We start from the raw sequence: 20981 nt of genomic DNA, 5'->3' as shown, positions 1-20981 counted from the left end.
GATAAATATGCTAGATAGCTAATTTGGATTTATGAAACTAGGTTTGGGCACATTTTAACTTTGATAAAAATTTATAGATTGAGCAAGAGCGGATAGACAAGATTTGGCCAAAGCTTCGAGTACTTGCAAGATCATCTCCTACTGATAAACATACACTGGTTAAAGGTGAGTAGATTTTTCACAATTGTTATTTCACAATCTCTTAATACAGAAATATGTTCTGCTTCATGAAATAATAATAGATACTGAATATTAGATTGAGTCATGGATATAAAATCTAAATACATTTTCTTTTGATATCATAGATGAATTGTGTTGACTTTCAGTGGTAGGAGGATATTGCTCCTAATATAACCATAGTTTCTGGAGTTGGTCTTCATGTAACATCTAAGCAGTTTCCATTTCCATGTTTGTTTAATTGTTTATTTTTAACCTTGAGTCTATAAACTGACTAGTCAGGATATTCTGTAGAATCGCCTTATTAAAGAAAATGTTTTCACAGCACAAATATTTACTTTTATTTAAGGTATAATTGACAGCACTGTCTCAGAACAACGCCAGGTTGTAGCTGTAACTGGTGATGGTACAAATGATGGCCCAGCTCTAAAGAAAGCAGACGTTGGATTTGCAATGGTAGGAATTTATTTATTCAAGTATTCAGATGTAATTTACTGGCTGGGTTGTTTATTTGTTGACTAAAATACTACTGATTTTAAACACTGTCCCTCAAGATTAATTTGAAGGATAATTAAAAAGCCCAAATTGGTTTAGAAGTCTAATCAGTTTACATGAAATCTGACTAGAAGATGATTCCTTTTGAACAATTGTTACAATGTCATACATTTACCTTGTATTCTGTTAAATTTTTAAATGTCTGTTATCTCATCTGAACATTACCAGAGCCCTCTTAAGCAGGACACGGGCTTAGGACAGTTATGTGTATTCAAATTAAAACTATAATTGAGAATCTTCCACTGAAATGTGAATGTCTTTTAAAGCATAATGGAGCCAGGCACACTGGCACCTGCCTATAATCCCAGCTACTCAGGAGGCTAAGGCAGGAGGATGGCTTGAGACCAGCCTGGGCAACAGAGCAAGACACTCTTTAAAAAAAAAAAAAAAGTAAAAGAAGTAATTAAATGTCATCATTTTATATATGTTGTAATCTTTTTTGATTGGAAAAAAATCTACTTGTTTTACCCCACATCCTCAATTTAAGTATTTTATTTTCTTTCAGTTTTATTCTAGTTTTGGAAAATACAAGTCCATAATCAGTTCTTAAATCCAAGACAGTTCTTAAATCTAAAACTATCATAAAATTGAAATTTTTTACCTAAATTTACAGCAGACTCATTTGGCTACAACACTTGTTCTGAACTAATGTGAAGCTATTGTCTTACTTATTGTGAATATTTATAGAGATATTAATAGGGTTTTATGGGGTGCTTACCACTTTTGGGAGGATTTATGACACAGGATATGTGCCTCGTCTTTCTGAAATATGAGAGACTGAATTCTGAATCACAGTCTAGCCCTAAAGGTTTTTAGATGAGAGAATGTTTATGTGTACCAGTGTTTATTTGCATAATTTGTCGCCCTGATATTTTGCTGCTAAAATAGAAATTTAGAAGATCTACCATGGTGGCAGCCTTTCAACAGGAGTGAGGGATGGGAAAAGGAAATTATATGGGTAAATTTCCCTCAGTCAAAACCAATTTGACTCGAGGGTGGGGGCAAGGGCAATATATGTAACCTATACATTTGTACCCCCATAATATGCTGAAATAAAAAATAAAATTATACAGTAGCTTAAAAAAAAAAAAAAAACAGTGAATCCAAGATCTACCCTACCTCAACCCAGATTTATACGGTTGGCAGTTGTATTGGCACAAGCTTTTGAAGACTTGGGAAGAGTAGCTGAAAAGAGGTGAGGAATAATTAAGCACTTTCCCTTTTGCTTTAAGCAAACAAGATCATTCCCTTTAGGAACACAGGATCCCTCACTGCTACTCCTGAGCATTTAGCAGGATTCTTATTTCAACTTTCATCCGGACAGCTGGCCAGGAAGGCAGTTATGTAGAATGTGTTTTAAAATAAAAAAGCTTTCTTCCCAGAACCTGAGTGTAAGACAGATACTATAGGCTTTAAATAAATACAGGTAAATATAATAATGCAAAAAAACATATAGTACAATGACTAGTTGGTTTGTATTTTCTTAAGCTCTGAAGGTTTTAGGCCCAATTGTACTACTTTTTTTTCTTTAATGATAACATCAAAAATCTAAATTTATTTCAAAAATAGAACAAGTGCTTAATGGCTTAGACTTAAAACCACTCCTGCTCAAGCTTGAATTTACTTTGGTTGTGTATTTGTTCAGTTAACTTAAAGACAGACTTATTGTATTAGAGACTTCTTTTAGTTATCCACAAGATATTGCTATTGATTAGTTCTTTCTAAATATGTCTCCTGTTTTTCAGGTAGAAATAGCATTTTAGAGCATATTCTCTTAGTCAGTCAGTAAAGTGTGTGTGATGTAGATGCATAGTCACTCCTCCATATCTGTGGGTTCTACATCTGTGGATTCGACCAGCTGCAGGTCAAAAATATGCATGGTGGTGGGGAGTGGGTAGTTCTATCTGTACTGAACATGTACAGACCTTTTTTTCTGATTCTCTAAACAATACAGTATAATGAGTATTTACATAGCAAGTTTTGGTCAAAGAAAGTCCTTGTCACATATTACTCTTACAAAAAACCAGTTAACCATGTGTAGAGATATTTCTATCATCAAAGACTGAATACCATGGTGTATTTCAATAACCAAATACATCTATGGTAGTAAAATCTAAGACAATTAAAATACTGTCTTTTTAAACTTTATTTGAATTAATGAGGGATTCATTTGTTCATTATCCAAATATTAAGAAGCTGTTTTTAGTATTCTGGTCTGGAAACATTAGAGGTGAATAATAGCTGCGTACTCAAGGTTCACAGCACATGGAAATAATCATGGGGTAGTGACAGCTATGAAGGACTAAACACAATACATTGACTGTCTCAAGAAAGAAGTCCTCAACTCTGCCTGTAGAGACTAGGAAAGTTTTTCTGAAAGAGGTGCCATTTGAGCTGAAGGAGGGAGAAGAGCATGTAGAAAAGGACAGCCGGGAGGCCCCCATTCATCAGCAAATTACATACAAGTAGTTCAGTCTAACTAGAAGAGGGTGTGGTGTTGCAGTGAGTTATCAAGCTGAGAGGATCCACATGAAAAGGGCCTTGAATTACCAAGATAAAGAATATGTTCTTTTATCCTGTAGACCAGCATTTCCCAAGCAGACTTTTGTTGGAGGTAAGATAAATTTAGAGTCTCACACTGTATGTTTACATACGACTCTGAGAAGCTCATAAAAAAAACTGTTTAACCTTTTTTGATTGAAAGTTTCCCAAACTTGTTTGACTATAGAACTAGTTTTTATTTGGACACCAATTAACATCTTAGAGTTACCTTTTAAAATTTTAAGGATTTTGAACAGGGGAATGATGGCATTTGTAAAATATGGGCATAATTAGAATCAGGAAATCGTGGTGAGCTTGGACGTGTTAAATATGCTGCACATTAACAGTAAAATATTCAGATTAGAAACTAGAGGCTAAGATTCTAAATTAAGATAGTTTCTTCATTATTTTGAGAAAAGTTTCATCTGAACTTTGTTTTTGTGTTTATCAAAGCAACATATGCATAGCATTTAAAAAGTCAGATAGTTCTATAGGACTTAATAGCAAAGTCCCCTGCTACATACCATCTATTCCACTCCAATTTGTCTCCCCAGAGGAAACCAGCTATTTTAAAAAGCTGTTTCTTTTGCTTAGTTGTATACCTTCCTATCTCTGAATCTCATAATTCTAGTGGATTTTGATGTTTTAAATGTAAAGCATTAGCTACTGACTTTCATTACGGAAAATGAGGACTTGGTGCTTTCACAGGCACACATACACAAGCACCCTTACCACATTCAGCCCATGTACATCTGTGCTTGCTACCTATGCCATCATTCTCCCAGTAAGGTTACATCATAATTTATGTTAGATCAATATTCAGTCCTCACTGTGACTGTAAATGCTGTTCTAAGCTGAGCCATGTGGTCTACTATATATACAATTACTTTTCATTCTTTGCACAACTTTTTGTATTGCCTCCCTGTAAGTTGTCTTTGTTTCCTTTTTATGTATTTATTTATTTATGATTAGTTTTTCTATGTACTTAACACTAATTCATCCCCAAATTTTGCTTTTAATACATCAGAGACCTCTGGCAGTTTTACCAGTTTCACTGGCTTAAAGATCCCTGTCTCACGTCTTTTGACATGCTTTAATCATGACTCAGTTTGCTAGACTTATTGCATAGCCGTAGCTGTCTTGTTAGTCTCCACACCGAAGGATTTCCTTTACCTTCTCCCTTGTGTTGGATCTTGTACTTCCTGGATTCAGTGGCATCATCTTTTTTTGGTTGACTTCCTCATTTAATTGAGCCATGTCCACCAGTTGCTTCCTGAGAAAGCATTTGTCTTTATGCATTTTGTGTTGCTATAACAGAATACCTAAGACTTGGTAATTTGTGAATCATAGAATTTCTTTTGGCTCAAAGTTCTGGAGGCTGGGAAGTCCAGGAGCAGGGCACCAGCATCTGCTATGTGTCATCTCATGGCAGAAGGTAAAAGGGCAAGAGAGCACAAAAGCAAGAGGGGGCCAAGCTCAATTTTATAAGACGGCCACTCCCAGGATGATGACATTAGTCCATTCATGAGGGCAGAGCCTTTATGACCTAATCACCTCTTAAAGGTCCTACCTCTCTGTTGCGTTGGAGGCTAAGTTTCAACACATGAAGTTTGGGGGACATGTTCAAACCATAGCAGGATTCATAAGAGTTAAACTTTTTCATAATTTTTATGAATGAATCATACTCCCTTCTAATTACTGCCCTGTCTCCCTGCAAAGATGACCAGTATTTTGAAAATTATTACTTTTGCCTAGTTTTGAACTTTGTACAAAAGAATCACATGTGTTAGTTTGAGTCCATCTTCTTTATTCAGTATTGTTTGTGAGATTCATCTGTTACATGTAGTTGTAGTTCACTCATTTTTATTAATCAATGATTTATTAATCTATCCCATTCTCCTATTGACAACATAGTTGTTATTAGTTTGAAGCTAAGGGCATCTTCAGTGTCTTCAGTAGACTTTCAAGAGATCTTCCTTTTTTATCCCTACCTTCACTACTGCCTCCAGTGCTACCTGATGCTGTCAAGTCCTGAGCTTTAGGGAGGGTTCTGTAGTGTAAAAAAAGACTATTTCTCTTTTTGCCCTACCATTGGCGTAGGATTCAGATTTCTTGGGTCTGCTGAGTTACTTACCATTTGGTTATCTGCTTTCCAGCCTCTAAGTTTCTGTCTGTTTGTTTTGATAGAATCTCCTTTTCCCTCTAACTTTGTCTTGTGAGTTGTTTTTTTTTTTTTAATACACCTTTTTGTGTGACTGTTAGAAGGAACTTGAATAATGGCCTTTGTTCATTCCTCCATTTTTAATTCAACTTGAACTTTATTTTTAATGTTTCATTTTTTGATCCTGCTAAGCCAGAATGTCTTTATCAGCAATATCTTAGAATAACTGTCTTACCTTCTTTTAGCATAAATTTAAGTCAGTATTTATTAGGTATCATGGTAAAATTTTTATTAATTATATTATCCTTTTGAATATTTCAAAGTTACTTTTAAAAGATTTAGTATAATTCACAGAATTTGGCCAGGCATGATGGTTTATGCCTATAATCCCAGCACTTTGGGAGACCAAGGCTGGAGGATTTCTTAAGGCCAGAAGTTCCAGACCAGCCTGGACAGCATAGCAAGATCCCATCCCTTAAAAAAAAAAAAATTAGCTGGGCATGGTGGTGCACACCAAAGTCCCAGCTACTTGTGAGGCTAAGGTAAGAGGATCACTTGAGCCCAAGAGTCTAAAGTCGGGGTGAGCTATTATTGCACCACTGCACTTCAGCCTGGGTGACAGAGTGAGACCCTGTCTCAGAACAAATAAATAAATAAATAAAAAATAATTCATAGAATTTTTTTTAACAGGGTATTGCTGGAACTGACGTAGCTAAAGAAGCGTCTGATATTATTCTCACAGATGACAACTTTACAAGCATTGTTAAAGCAGTTATGTGGGGACGAAATGTCTATGACAGCATCTCAAAATTCCTTCAGTTCCAACTTACTGTTAATGTAGTAGCAGTGATTGTTGCTTTCACGGGCGCCTGTATTACTCAAGTAGGTGATGATTTGTTTATTAAAACTTGTTTATTTTAAAGCAAAAATGTATACAATCTGCCTTTTTAAAGTACTTAAATATTTAAATAAGCTGAAACTTAATATTTTAGGTTAATTGATATAAAAATATAATCCTGTTCTGTTCATTAAGTTTTTAAATCCTCAAGGCTTCCTGAGAATTGCTGAGTCCCTGAATAGTTGTGAATGTGTATTAGGAAACATATCTTTTCTAGGATTCACCGCTTAAGGCTGTGCAGATGCTGTGGGTAAACCTCATAATGGATACACTGGCTTCCCTGGCTCTGGCAACGGAACCACCCACTGAGTCTCTCTTGCTTCGGAAACCTTATGGTAGAAATAAGCCTCTCATTTCACGCACAATGATGAAGAATATTTTGGGTCATGCATTCTATCAACTCGTAGTAGTCTTTACACTCTTATTTGCTGGTAAGAATTCAGTGTCTAATAAAGATTCAGTTAATTGTTTGTTACAAGTTATAATAATATCATCTAAGATGTTTTAATGTTATAAATTTTTCAAGAACCTAAGTTCTATTCCTGACTTCCCATTCATCTTTAATTTTCTCCTCCTTATCAGTAGGTGCTTAGTAGACTTTGGGAGGCAATATGAAAGGTAGTTGGTGGGGGGAATGAGTTCTGATTTCTTATCCTGGCTCTGCCACTAACTTAGATATGTGATCTTAAGCAAATCAATGTAGTGTTTTGGGGGCTTCAGTTTTCTCATCTATAAAACAAGAGAGTTGTCCTAGATAATCCCAGGTCCCTTCCAGCTCTTTCCACGCTATCATTCCAGACGAAATAAAAGCTCTGGCTAAGTTTTATTATTGTATATTTCCTTGAAATGTTAACCCCAAAATGTTAAATTATTTTATGTGATAATTACAAAACAGTAATTTTTCATTCTTTCAGGAGAAAAGTTTTTTGATATTGATAGTGGAAGAAATGCTCCTTTGCATGCTCCTCCTTCAGAACATTATACTATTGTTTTTAATACTTTTGTGCTGATGCAACTTTTCAATGAAATAAATGCCCGGAAAATTCATGGTGAAAGAAATGTGTTTGAAGGAATCTTTAATAATGCCATCTTCTGCACAATTGTTTTGGGCACTTTTGTTATACAGGTGGGTAATTGGAAAAGATAGTTTCAAATTTGATTATATGGGAGACATTAGGTTAAAAGGTAGTTTGTTCCAGAAATTACGTGACAGCTATGTGTGTGGAGCTGTTGCTTTGATGTGTATAGTATCATGTTGATTCAAGGCGTATATTAAAGAATATAGAAACTCTGTCTCTAATTTTTAGAAGTAAATGCCACAACTAACTAGACAATTTTATTTCTTCCAACTCTTAAATGAAAGGTTTGTCTTTCTTATGAAAGTAAATCAGCCCATCACATTAATTATTGGTTTGTTTCCCCAACCCCTTAATATTATTTTCTTATCCCTTACTATAAGAAAATAAGGACAAAGTTTAAATGAAAAAAATTAAGAACATTTGTACAAATAAATATTGAGTTTTTTCATGCTTATTATTTTCTTGGTTTACAGAAGAAAATTTTTCCAGTTTTATATCTCTATTAAAATCCAGACCCAGTTGTCAAATCTGTTACGATCTGACTGATTGGGCTACGACCAAACCAGTTGGGACTTTATCTGAACAAGTATACAAATAATCTTGACTTTAAAAAATAGTAGAATTAACAAATAAATACATATCACTTGAATTAGAATAAAGCAGAGCTAAACAGAATGGAATTGGTAACTTTAAAAAAAATTTTTGTTAACTACCAAAATTATTCTTTTCAATTTTAATATTTGGGAGCTACTTAACTGGCATATCAAAGAGAGGCCTGTCAGACTCACAAGAGGGTAAATATTGTTACTTAATTCTTAATATTTCCATGCACACTGTTTTAGGTCATTTAGAATAAAAGGAGGGAAGCATATCACTGTATTATGAATTTTAATGTATGCACATCATTGGACTTTACTCTCTTTATAAAGGATAGCAAATCTGAGGGCATACCACCTGAGCTAGCCCACATTTCATAAAACATTCAAGTTGCTTTTCTTCTCTGTAAGTCTCTTCATATTTATCCTAACACATCTAAATGTTAACTAGGAATGAACAATTATGTGGAATGGAAAAAAAGATTGCATATTTTGTCCACTTTTCTGTAACATATGGTCTTTTCTACAAAAGTACACTATTGTTTGGGAAAGGCATAAATTATTCAAAGAATTATACTAAATACAGGGAAATGTAGTTATTTGGGGTTATATCAGAAACAGTATAAAGTTATTGATCATGAGAATTTTTGATTTTTAGAAGCATAATTTGAACATGAAATATGCATACATTTATAATATTGGGCAGAGATTTTACTTTATTTCAGTTGCCTTGTTTTCAGCTGTGATTATTATAATACACTATCAGAATAGTAGTTGTTCAGCTTGAGATCTAAAGGACATAAATTTGAGTGTTTATTAAAGTATATGAATTTTTAAATTTAAACCATTTAAATAAACTTACTCTCGATTATTCCTCCAGATAATAATTGTGCAGTTTGGTGGAAAACCTTTCAGTTGTTCAGAACTTTCAATAGAACAATGGCTATGGTCAATATTCCTAGGAATGGGAACATTACTCTGGGGCCAGGTAAAAATCTCATCAGTTTTTGTACAAACCTAAAGTGATTTTTTTTGAAAATTTTTAGTGTGTATTTTCTTTAGTCAATTCTGTTACTTGATTCTAAATAGTTAACATTCTAGGTTAAGAAAGGGAATTTAAGGATTTTTTTTAATGTTGTATTTATTCCAGGATGTTGTGTGTTTATTACAAATTACGCCTATACAAATACTATTTTAATTTCTAATTAAAGATGTATTTATAACTGGTTAGGATGCTAATATTTGTATCTTATTCTATGACCTATTTTTACATTTTCAGAATAAAGCTTTTTTACAAAAATGTAAAAATAATGTATATATCATTTTGTTATATAATTTAATCCAAAATATAGCGTAGGAAAAACCTTGAGCTTTCTTTAAAGAATGTTTTTATAAAAATAATGATATCTGCAAGTAAGGGTCACAGAATTATATTTTAGATTATTAGGATTGAGTAGCTTTAACAGTGTATATATAAAATACAATGCCTGAAAAATGAGATATACCTCATCTTAACTATAGGCAGCCTACTTGCAAATGCATGTCATTATTTTTTAAAGATAAATAGTAATGACATATACATTGTTCCTTTTAAGCCCGTTATCATTACTGTAAAACTATGGGGTAGAGAATCTATGCTAATGCTTTCATAAAGGAAAGTTAACATATGTTACAGTATATAATTTGTGAGCTAACTTATTGTCATTCTGCAAGTCACTGAAACCAAACTTTCGGGTTTTCCTTAAATTTAGCTCAATCTTTATGCCTTTTTATTTCCCTTTTTTCTTCTGTTTCTAGGTTCTGAGGTTTCTCTTACTCTGTTACCTAATTATTAATAGAGATATTCTAAGTAGGACCCATACTTGGTCCACATTTCTTTTTTGATTACCATTCTGATTATTTCATAATGTTTTCTGATAATCTGGCCGATTTCAGGAAGAGGAAATTCAATACTGCATACATACCCAACGAGTTTAAGTTGCTGTATGGTTGACATTGTCTATTGATTTTAAGTGTGCTATGGTGGAGAGAGCACTGGCTTTGGTGGTCAGGAGACCTCGGTTCTTAGTCATTCCATGTCTCTGAGCCTGTTTCACCTATGTGAAATGAGGTGGCTGGACCAGAAGTTCTCTGAGCAGTTCTGTATCTGACTGCATGCTTGTTTCTCTCCGATAAACCCAACTTCCTTAGGTGGCTGTTAACACAAACTAATATTAATACATACTTATTGGTGATTTTTGTATTCTTTGTTTCCTAGGGCATCTGTTTCTGTTTGGTGTCATTATCAATCAGTGTTAATACAATTTTAAATGTTTGCATTTTATAAAAATAAATAATATTTAATAACCAAAACTATTTTCAGTGTAACCTTGATGATTTTTCAAATTTTGGTATGCTTTTTCTCATTGAACTCTTAACAGCATTAATGAAATATAAAGTTGCATATCAAAGCATGGTTTTATAATTAACTGTCTTGAATGTCCTAATATAAAATATGGAAAATGTAATCAGGTTAATTTCCATTCAGGAAAACTTTTTACCCTTCAAACTTAAATCTTTTGTGTCGCTAAGAGAAGAATATTTTTTTGTTCTGGGAGAGAAAGACTAACCAACAGGACCTCATTGCTTCGTTGGTAAAGATAGTTGGCTACTCCCACAACTTTTAATACCTTTAGTAGTAAATTGATCGGTTTAACTGTACTTGATAGGATTTATTTCTAAGTTCTTTCCCCTATGTTGTAGCTTATTTCAACAATTCCAACTAGCCGCTTAAAATTCTTAAAAGAAGCTGGTCATGGAACACAAAAGGAAGAAATACCTGAGGAGGAATTAGCAGAAGATGTCGAAGAGATTGATCACGCTGAAAGGGAGTTGCGGCGTGGCCAAATCTTGTGGTTTAGAGGTCTGAACAGAATCCAAACACAGGTATGGGCCTGGTAGAGAGGTAGGAGAGATGCTGGGAGCAAGGGCTTTTTGACCTGGGGAGGAGGTTCGAGTGTGCTCCTTTACTTCCTTTCTAGCCTTCCCAACCCACAAAATTTATTCTTTTGAAAAATTGTACTGGTGCCTGGAATGAGTGAAACTTTTAACTGATTATGAAAGAACGTGTCTATATGCCCCTAAGCTCCTTTTTTCCTAGCTTCCCCCCCCCCACCTTCATCTCAAAATGCTACTCTTGCCTATTTATCTGCTCTGTAAAAAGTGCCTTTTTCTTTTTATATGTTGATAGATGGAATGGTCCTTTCTCTTGTTCTCTCTCTCTCTTGCTGAGCAAGCTGTCACAATCTCTGATTCCTTGCAGATGGATGTAGTGAATGCTTTCCAGAGTGGAAGTTCCATTCAGGGGGCTCTAAGGCGGCAACCCTCCATCGCCAGCCAGCATCATGATGTAACAAATATTTCTACCCCTACACATGTAGTGTTTTCCTCTTCTACTGCTTCTACTACTGTGGGGTGTGAGTGTGTGTTCCTAAGTGCATGAAATTAACATTTCCTACTTCACACACCTAACGTTTCTCATTTTCTCCTTAATGTTTAAATTCATTGTTCAGGCTTTTCATAAAGCTTTCTTTTCGTAAAGTGGATTGAGACCTCAAAGTGTTGTCATTGTTGTTGTTTTATTTCTTAGAGGGCTAGATAACAGGTGGAACAATTGCAACCAAAGATTAAATATGAAATCTGTGAGCTTGTCTCTGTGCTATTACAGTTAATATGGGGAATAAAATTGTAGCTTAGAATTTATGAAACTACTATAAATTTTTGAGTATATGCCTTTAAACTTGTTTATACTGCATGGTTCCTAGAAGCATGTGATTTGAAACTGATCTAACAGAACCAGGAAATTGCATTTTTAAATCTAAAAATGAATTTAGTATTTTGACTTTTGTCCAGTTTGGAAAATAAGTTAGTAGCCTGAAGAACAGTTCTTAGTATATATAGCAGTTGCTTGCCTTCTTAATCTGTTTGCCGTGCTTTGAATTTTTTTTTTTTTTTTTTGAAAGAGGGGTGGGTTCCTCATGGAAACTTCAAAGTTCTTGATATTTATGGCTTTTTTTCCCCATATGTATAATCAGTTTAGTTTAAAACTGCATGTTCTGTTAAGTTTCAAAAGAAATAGGGAGAGTGTACTGTTGATTAATTATTGAACCATTACATGTTGTAATTTTCATCAATTGACTGCAATAACAAATTTTCTTTCATATTTGCAGTAAATTACAAACTCCCTTAAAGCCTTATAAGCTATATTATCTTACTGTGAATTAGGGTCTTCTGATTTCATAGTGGATTCTCAATATATTGGAGGTATTAAAGATAAAAACCCAACCCCACTCCAAAAATCTGCTGAGTTACCTAAGTAAACTTAGCCTTGTAGTAGGCAGAGAACTTTCTTTTCCATTTGGTCTTTATCCGGTTAAGGAGTAGAAGAACCTTCTTGGGAAGCTGGAAAGAGAACAAGTTAAGGGCGAAAACAGTGTAGACTATTTACTCAGTGTCTGTTCTTTGTTTGCTTAAACAATTTTCATTTGATGTTTTTAACAATGTTGTAAAACAGGCAGGATAAGAACTGCTCCCATTTTACAGTTGTGAAAACTGACTTGGAGTTTAAATGACTTGCCCATAGTAAAGCAAAGAGCAGAGAAGTGCTCTAAGGACAAACTGACCCTGTAACAGTAGGATATTAAATTTACATACATAGATTGATAAGAATCTTCCTTTTAAAAATTACGTACCTGAATGACATGGTAAATATAAATTACCTGGCCTTATGCCTGGTACAATCAATGTCAATTATCCCCTCCTCCTTACATCTATGGATTTAAACTATGCCTGGTTCTCTAGGGTTTCTGGATGGTAAGTGTACCACAAACATTTATGGAAGGCCCTATCATATGTCAAGGCTGTGCTAGAACTTCCAGCACCTGCAGTCTAGTGAGGGAAACAAGTAGTTGGAAATTTCTTCATGGCAATGAAACACAGAATATTATAACAGGGTCCTTAGCCCACCCTGAGAAGTCAGTGAAAGTTACCTAAAGGAGATGACATCCAAGCTGACCCTTGATAGAATTCACCAGTTGAGGAAAGCAGACCTCAGTGATAATAGCCAGTACTAAAAGAGTAATAACATGTAAGGGGTCGATGAAGCTGGAATGGAAAGTAAGGGGAGTCAGATTAAGACTAGACCCTTCCTTCAAAATTTAAAATTTCAAACCCACAGACAAGTTGAAAAATTAATACATGAATACTGTTCACCTGGATTTACCACTTATTACTTCATAATATCGGCTGTATCCACCTATATATTAATATATACTTTTTTCCTGGATTTACCACTTATTACTTTATAATATCGGCTGTATCCACCTATATATTAATATATACTTTTTTCCTGAGCCATTTGAAAGTGACAAATATCACAATATTTCATCCCTAAGTACTTCAACATGTACTTCCTAAGAATAAGAAGTTCTGTGTATAATCACACTATATTATCACACCCAAGAAATTTAACATTGATACCATCATGTTATCTACTGTACAGTCCATATTTGGATTTCGTCAGTTTTCCCCATGTCCTTTGTAGCTTTCTAAATCCAGGATCCAAGAAAGGATCATTGACGGTGTGTGTTCTGACACTTTAGTCTCTAACCTGGATCCATTCCCTGCCTTTGTTTTTTATGACATTGACTTTTTTTCCCTTAAGAGTCCAGATTGTCTTATGGAGCTATGTTCTGGATTTGTCTGATTGTTTCCTATTGATTAGCTTCATGTTACCTTTTTTTTGACAAGTATATCTCATGGGTGGAGTGTGCTCTATTCATTTTTATTTCAGCAATATTTTAAATAATTATTTTATCATTTAGAGGGGTGTCACTTCCTTAAGTATACCGTATTTACTATGTTAAATATCAATTGAGTCATAAACCATTTTAAGACACACACACACACACACACACCCCTGCACATTCACCTCACACTCTTTTCTGATGCACAGCTATATATGAAACCTCTGAGTTGCCGGGCCCATGTGGCCAGGGGAATAGTGTTAGACTTCAGGGAAGTAGGGATACACTTCAGAGAATGGCAGAGGAGGGTTTGTAGTTGTTGCTTCATCAGGTTTGAGATGTTTACTTCTTTATTCTATATCCCATGTTCTCGGAATGTGAGGAGGTATCCAGGGGCTGAATCATATCTTGTTAATGAGGTTATCATTTTACACTAACAGTTACAGTAATTATATTGCTGTTACCATAAATATCTTTCAGCCTTGCTGGTGGAGCATTGTCCTAGGCACTAATCAACATCAGCCAATTTATAGAGTTAATTAATAGTGTTCCTACGTTTAATGAAAGATTTCATTTTCTCACTGTGTTTCTTGCCTTAATATAGAATAGTCTTAGAAATATCTGTGGATGTCAAATTTCTTTTGACCTTTATTTGGAGTCTTTGCTTTGCCAAGTAGGAGGAATAATAATCCATTTCAACTTTGTCATATACTAGACTTGGAACATCTCTGGAAAGATCTTTTTCCCCTCATTTATTAGTCAGATCTTTACTCTTAAAGGTCTCTAGAGAAAACATTTTGTAGTTTTTGTTTATAAAGTATATCTTTCTAATATTAGTCTTCACCATTAATATATTTTTTGCCGAATAAATAGCTAAGTCTTCCTGGAAATGAAAAGTTGAGAGAAAATTTGATCTTCTAGGTGAAGGGTCAGCAAACTACAGCCTATGGGCGAAATCTGGTTTGCTGCCTATTTTTGGAAATAAATTTTTATTGGAATGCAGCCATGCCCATTTATAAAGTATTTACCTATGGCAATTTTGTACTATAAGGGCAAAATTGAGTAGTTATGATAGAGACAGTATGGCTTATAAAACCTTAAGTATTTACTAGCTGGCCCTTTACAGAAGAAGTTTGCCAACCCCTGTTCGAGACAATTAAGACATTACACAGGTGTGTCTCCCCTTGAGAAAATTCAATATACAAATACCCAATTTTGGAAACTAGCCTAGAGTTTTTTTGTTAGAAATGTCTTTTACTTTACCATTGCATTTCTTTTTAAGTTAGTGCATATAGTAAAAGTAATGTTGAATACAAACATCAGAAATGGGCAATCTATTGTAGAAAATACGATATGTCAGCTAGTGATTAGATAGTCTGGTATTTTAGAGCTATCTCCTTGTATTATTCTTTTCTACTATTAAAAGTTAGGATGGTATTTAGAAAAGTGAGTGGTTTTGCGGGGTACATGATTTTGTTTTGATTTGTTACTTAAATTTAATGTATTGCTTACCTTGATAATCATTTGCAGTTTCTTAAATTTATTTCTTGGTTATCATAATCTATATCTTAGACTTTTTATTTACCTTATATGCTTCATGCACTGCACTTGTCTGTTTTTTCCCCTCTGTTGAATAATTTAATTTTCCAAAAAAATTTTGACATCAAAATTATTGAATTTTTCCTATTTCTGATAATTTCAGGAGGTATAGTTGTATATAGTAAGTCTCAATAGATAATAAGTAGCAATTGAATTAAAAACTGAATAAATAGCAAGGCTTAGATTTCAAGAATGGATAGAGTTATTTATGTTTCTGTTTAAACTAAATTCTTCACGGTATTAATATAGTTTCCTACCTACCTAAAGTATTATGCTCATAATTATTATTTTCCTCAGAATTGCTACTGTACTGTGAGAATTTAACATATGGAAAGTAATAAAGATCAGAGCAAGTGCAAACTAACTCAGTGTCATGCCCTAGATCACGAGTGCTTTCTTATGTTCTTTATAAGTAGAAAGTAAAACATATCTGGTTCAGTGATTTCTGGTTAATCTAGATTTTATTGTATGTGTCTCATGTGAGAACTGTTCCCTGAAAATTGCTTTGGATCATTGCTGAGCTGTTCTTTTAATATGTCGTGAAACAATAACCGCAGTCATGTGGCTTATGTAGAAGAGGGAGAAGAAGGAAGCATTAACCTTAATCTTAGGAAATGTTTTATTCTAGTGAAGTTTAGTGATAAAATAAATGCCCATATGGTCTTTTATTGACTTCCCAGGAACCGGGAATGAGGAGCCCAGAAACCTGGGTTCTAAGACTCGTTAGCACTAATTAAGAGTTACTTGACAAGTCAGCCACCCATCCTCTGAGTTTTTAGTTTCAATATTTATACAGTGGTTAGAATAAAATGTCTCTAATATTGTTTCAACAAATTCTTTCAGGTAGAAAAAAGAAACCTTACACCAAAATTGAAGTTTTGGTAAGAAGGAATTCAATCCAGTTTTGCCTGCCACAGCGTGTGTGTGTAATTGTGTGTACACATACACTTGTTGCCCTCACTTGTTCAGTCTTTACACTCTGCCCCTCTTAGAGCTTTGCTAACTCCCAAATCTCTAACTTCTGAGCTCTATATATTTTCTGAATTTAACATATTCAAAAAGTGGATTTATTTCCCCCTTCATTGCTCCCTTCTATACTCAGATTGCTTTGAAAAAGAAAAGAAAAAGAAAACACACAGAGATCACTTAACTGTTTCTCTATTTTCATTAGCAACAGTACCAACAACCTCGTCAAATAAGCAACAGTTTCAGAGTCATCTGGAACAGCCTTCATCACCCATCAAGTTTGCCAACTGATCTTCAGTTTGTATTCTCTGTGCCTACTGGCTACTGACACCAACTGATTTTTTTTTTTTTCCTCCAGAAAGTTTTCTTTTTGTTCTTTGAAGTTTATTATTATGACAGGATACTTGCTAAATGTCACACATATAAAATGTGAATTTTAAGATTTCACAATAAAACACAGAATGAATTATTATAATGGTATACTTAGTGCTAGCATTGTTTATGTTCCAGATATAAAGCACTTTACATCTTAGTAAAGGGAAAGGGGAACAAGAGCAATGAAAGAAATTGAAAATTACTTGCTGCTATTCTTCAGTCAAATTAAGGAACTAAAGTACATTTGCACACGAATAGAATTATGAAATAGCATATGATAAAGTTGCAAGACAATATACAATAGATGCTCGCTGCTCCAGGTGTGGATTGTGGACCAGCAGCATCAGCATCACCTCAGAGGTTGTTAGAAATGCAGGATCTCAGGCCTCTGCTGAATCAGAATCTGCATTTTAACATCACAGGCTAATTTATGTGCACATTAAAATTTGAGAAGCCCTGGCATTGATACTCGTGAGCTAACACTGTTCTAAGTCTGTAGTATACTAATTTAATCTTCTGTAACTACCCCATAAGGCCTTTATTATTTTCCATTTTATAGTTGAAGAAACCTGTTTGACCAGGGTTCCTCAGATAATAAGTGGCAGAGCCGAGTTCACATCCAGACATTTACCTCTATCTTTCTCTTGGCTATGCAGACTCTGTATAAAGGGCTAAATGCAGCTTACAAACAGGGCTTGGTAAATCAGGGAAGACTGAGAAGAGATGAGTTTATAATCAGAAGTTGGGCACATGGCCCTAAGCTCTATATTACATTTTTCAAAAATATATTCAAAATGTTCATTTAAAGAAATTTATTAATTTATTCATTACTGTGTTATGAGACTATTTTGGTGATATATCTTTTTCTTAGAATGTCAGAGTGTCAGTTATTTCTCTTAACATTATGAGTAAATAGTATCTTCATTATTAAACAGGCTTTGTTAGAATCAAAGCAAATACTGTATTTGAATTGATATATAGTAAGTGCTCAACTGCTTGGATTTTGTCCTTTTTTTTTTTTTAATCTGAATGGCACTGGGTTAATGACAACCTAACATCAGCGTGTGCTGTAATGTTTTTGAGTCTGCCCATTAACCTCTTTGGTTATTCAGCAGACTTCTGAAAAGGAAGATGAATTGTTGGGATTTTGTTTAGGGGTGAAAAAATGCTGGAAAATTTAAAACTTTCTGTCTTCCTTATGGGAAATTTTTCACAGAAGAATCCCAAAGAATTTTGGTTTTGTTTTTGTTTTTAATCTCGTCTTTACAGAGAACTATAGTAATTGATTTAAGTTTTAATCTGTTATAAAGAAAAACACTAACACTTTATAGATAAATGGCATATACTCAAACATTTATAGCTGTTTAATGGCATTTTATAGATATTTGGGTTTTGTCTTTATTTTTATTTTTAATTAAGGGAATAGTGGGGTAGATGTGAGTTCATTGTGGCATTCGGCATATATTTGCTTGGCTTTTTCATAGTCGGTGACACCCTGATTCCTAGCATGATAAAAAGTAACCCTTTGTGCTTGACTTTGTTTAACTTATTTGAATTGTTTTCAAAAATACATTCTTTTTAATTGAAAAAAAATCAGCTAAGCTTGTGTATGGTTAAGTTTTTGTTTGTTTTTTGTTTGATTTTGTTCTCTTAGGGAAAAAAATCCTATAAAATGGCTATTAAATTTTTAGCCAGTGACAATGAAATTCTTAGTATTACTTTGAATTCTGTACCTCTTAAGTCTTAGAGTATGTGGTTTTGTTGTTCTGTAGTGTCCTACTAAAATATTCATTTTTTTACAGTGTATTGCAAGTTCCACTGCATTACATGCAAATATGATTCACTCATACCTAGCTGTTTGTGGATTCAAACTCATAAATAAATCATTTTTAAGTTAAGTTAATAGTGTACTGATACCTTTCTGTGTTTTCTGGTATTTACAGATTCGAGTGGTGAATGCATTTCGTAGTTCTTTATATGAAGGGTTAGAAAAACCGGAATCAAGAAGTTCTATTCACAACTTTATGACACATCCTGAGTTTAGGATAGAAGATTCAGAGCCTCATATCCCCCTTATTGATGACACTGATGCTGAAGATGATGCTCCTACAAAACGTAACTCCAGTCCTCCACCCTCTCCCAACAAAAATAACAATGCTGTTGACAGTGGAATTCACCTTACAATAGAAATGAACAAGTCTGCTACCTCTTCATCCCCAGGAAGCCCACTACATAGTTTGGAAACATCACTCTGATTGTAAGCTGAATGTTAACACACTAGCTGCATTGTAAAGAAACAAATTGAAACTGGGTCTTTTCACATATTGTGACGGACAAGATAGTATTCTTGTCTTTGGACTTCAACAGAAGACACACTTGTACGAATGTAGATTTATTTTTTTAAAAAAAAAAAAAGCAAAGCTTTCTGCCAGACTGAGGGTGCTTTTTGGGGGGTGGGAGAAATGAACTGACAGATAAACAGTAACTCAGCGTAAGTGACCCATGGGTCATCAGTTGTACCCAAGAACGGTCCTAAACAGTGTATTAGCAGAGCTTTAGTTTATCTCAGTCCTTGATGGGAGAGAGGGAGGAGTAAAGTTGGGCGAGACAAAGAGCCCTGGATCATTGAATTGATACTTTAATTTCTGCTGTTGGCTGTTAATAATTTGGATTATTTATGTTTATAAATGATACAGATCTGTTTACAAGGTTTGTAGATACTTTTTTTGTTCCTGTTCATAGATGGGAAGCTTCCTTATAACTGATGCAGAGAAAAATTAGTCCTTCAAATACTGCTGTATTTTCAGGAAAAAAAAGGGGTGTTTCTATTGAAACTGTACTAAATTTTTGCCTACAATTTACCTTGTTAAATATTGTAGATAAATTGCTAATACTAATAGCCAAATAGATAACACTAATGCTTTGTTTAAAAAAACAAAAAAAAAAAACAAAACGAAACAAAAAAACATGAGCAGTGGTGTTCTAATGAAGTTATGGCATCTGTCCTAATTAGTTTCTTAAATACATTTACTACTTAATGGTTTTGAAACAACTGTTTAATTTTTAAAATTTTTGAAAACTTGCTAATAACCTTTTGTTCAGAATTTAGTAGATTGTTTAATGCAGGACATCAACTACATAATGAAAGATGCTTGAAATGCTTTTGTTATTTCAGGCAAATCAAATTAAATCAAACTATCAAACTACAAGAGAACTTTAGTCCTTTTTGTTTTTGTCTAAACATGTTAGTTCAGTGATGTCTTGGTGAACTGTGAGTGAACTGTATTGATTTTTCTAATAAATCCTTAGAGACCTTCCTACAGCATGAGGGCTGTTGGCATTTTGAAAAAGGTTAATAAGTAGAAGCATACATGTTTTCCTTTTGTTTTTGAAACTTGTTTGTAAACATAAATAAATATGCCCTTTTATAAAATAAATTCATGGCAATGTTTTCTTAAAAGACATTTCAGCTTCTTTACTCAATTCTGCATATATAGTGCATCAGTCTTTTCTCTTTAACTACAATTGGAATGAATTTCAAGATGGTAACAGCCCCATGAAATATCACTTTAATTTCTTGGTGGTAATCTAATAGGTTAAAAAAAAAATATTACAATTTCACCATTTGACACATTCCTCATAGAATTTAGTTTGTCTAAAATGCTCTCACAGTTTAAAAAAAATTATAATGACCACCATTATCTCTGATACACTTATTTTAATTCTGAAGTGGCCAAATAACAGATTAGGTAAAATGACATTATATGAAAAGGTGGAAAAGGTTCTAAAAATATATATTTAAATGTAATAACCATATACTGGAATGCCTGTCTCTCAGCCAATTGGATTCTTTAGCTCTCTTTATCTTTCCTTTGTCTACCTTCCCTTTTTTGCCTCTGTCTTTACCCTTTAGAAACTAGCATTGTGTTAGGGCCCAGATTTCACCAGATACACAATCCTCAAACTGACATAAAGTTTATGAGGATTACTATGACATCTGAGAGTGCTGACTCAGCAGAGAAACATTTAGTTGATGGTGCTTGATATTTTTGGTAGGTGGGGGAAATCTTTTTCTCTCCATCAAATCTTTGCAGTAATCCTCTGCAAGTCTTAGAAACACATTGGCTCTGTCAGCATTTGTAACTGTATATTTCTTCATCAGGTATTTATAGCAAATCATACTGTAAAAAGAGGTAGCATGATATGCTGGGAAGCATATTAGACTAGGAGTCAAGACCTGGTTTCTAGTCT

General features: G+C 34.0%; 1 protein-coding gene across 2 annotated transcripts in view; it reads left to right on the top strand.

Annotated features, from left to right (window-relative positions):
* ATP2B1 (ATPase plasma membrane Ca2+ transporting 1) overlaps positions 1-20119 on the top strand; it is a 110638-nt gene extending 90519 nt beyond the window's left edge. The window contains exons 14-22 of one of the 2 annotated variants that reach the window (XM_069490865.1): positions 78-165; positions 527-633; positions 6125-6316; positions 6550-6763; positions 7247-7458; positions 8888-8995; positions 10750-10932; positions 11309-11395; positions 18674-20119. In XM_069490865.1, the coding sequence (XP_069346966.1) occupies positions 78-165; positions 527-633; positions 6125-6316; positions 6550-6763; positions 7247-7458; positions 8888-8995; positions 10750-10932; positions 11309-11395; positions 18674-18985 (1503 nt within the window). In that variant the 3' untranslated portion in view covers positions 18986-20119. The remainder of the gene's footprint in view (positions 1-77; positions 166-526; positions 634-6124; positions 6317-6549; positions 6764-7246; positions 7459-8887; positions 8996-10749; positions 10933-11308; positions 11396-18673) is intronic. The other variant, XM_069490866.1, reaches the window with a different exon arrangement.
* Positions 20120-20981: the final 862 nt, after the last annotated feature.

Source organism: Eulemur rufifrons, chromosome 16 (assembly GCF_041146395.1).
Source record: "Eulemur rufifrons isolate Redbay chromosome 16, OSU_ERuf_1, whole genome shotgun sequence".
In the NCBI taxonomy this organism is placed as follows: domain Eukaryota; kingdom Metazoa; phylum Chordata; class Mammalia; order Primates; family Lemuridae; genus Eulemur; species Eulemur rufifrons.
Note: the sequence above shows the minus strand (reverse complement) of the source record. Positions and strands in the feature narration are given on the sequence as shown.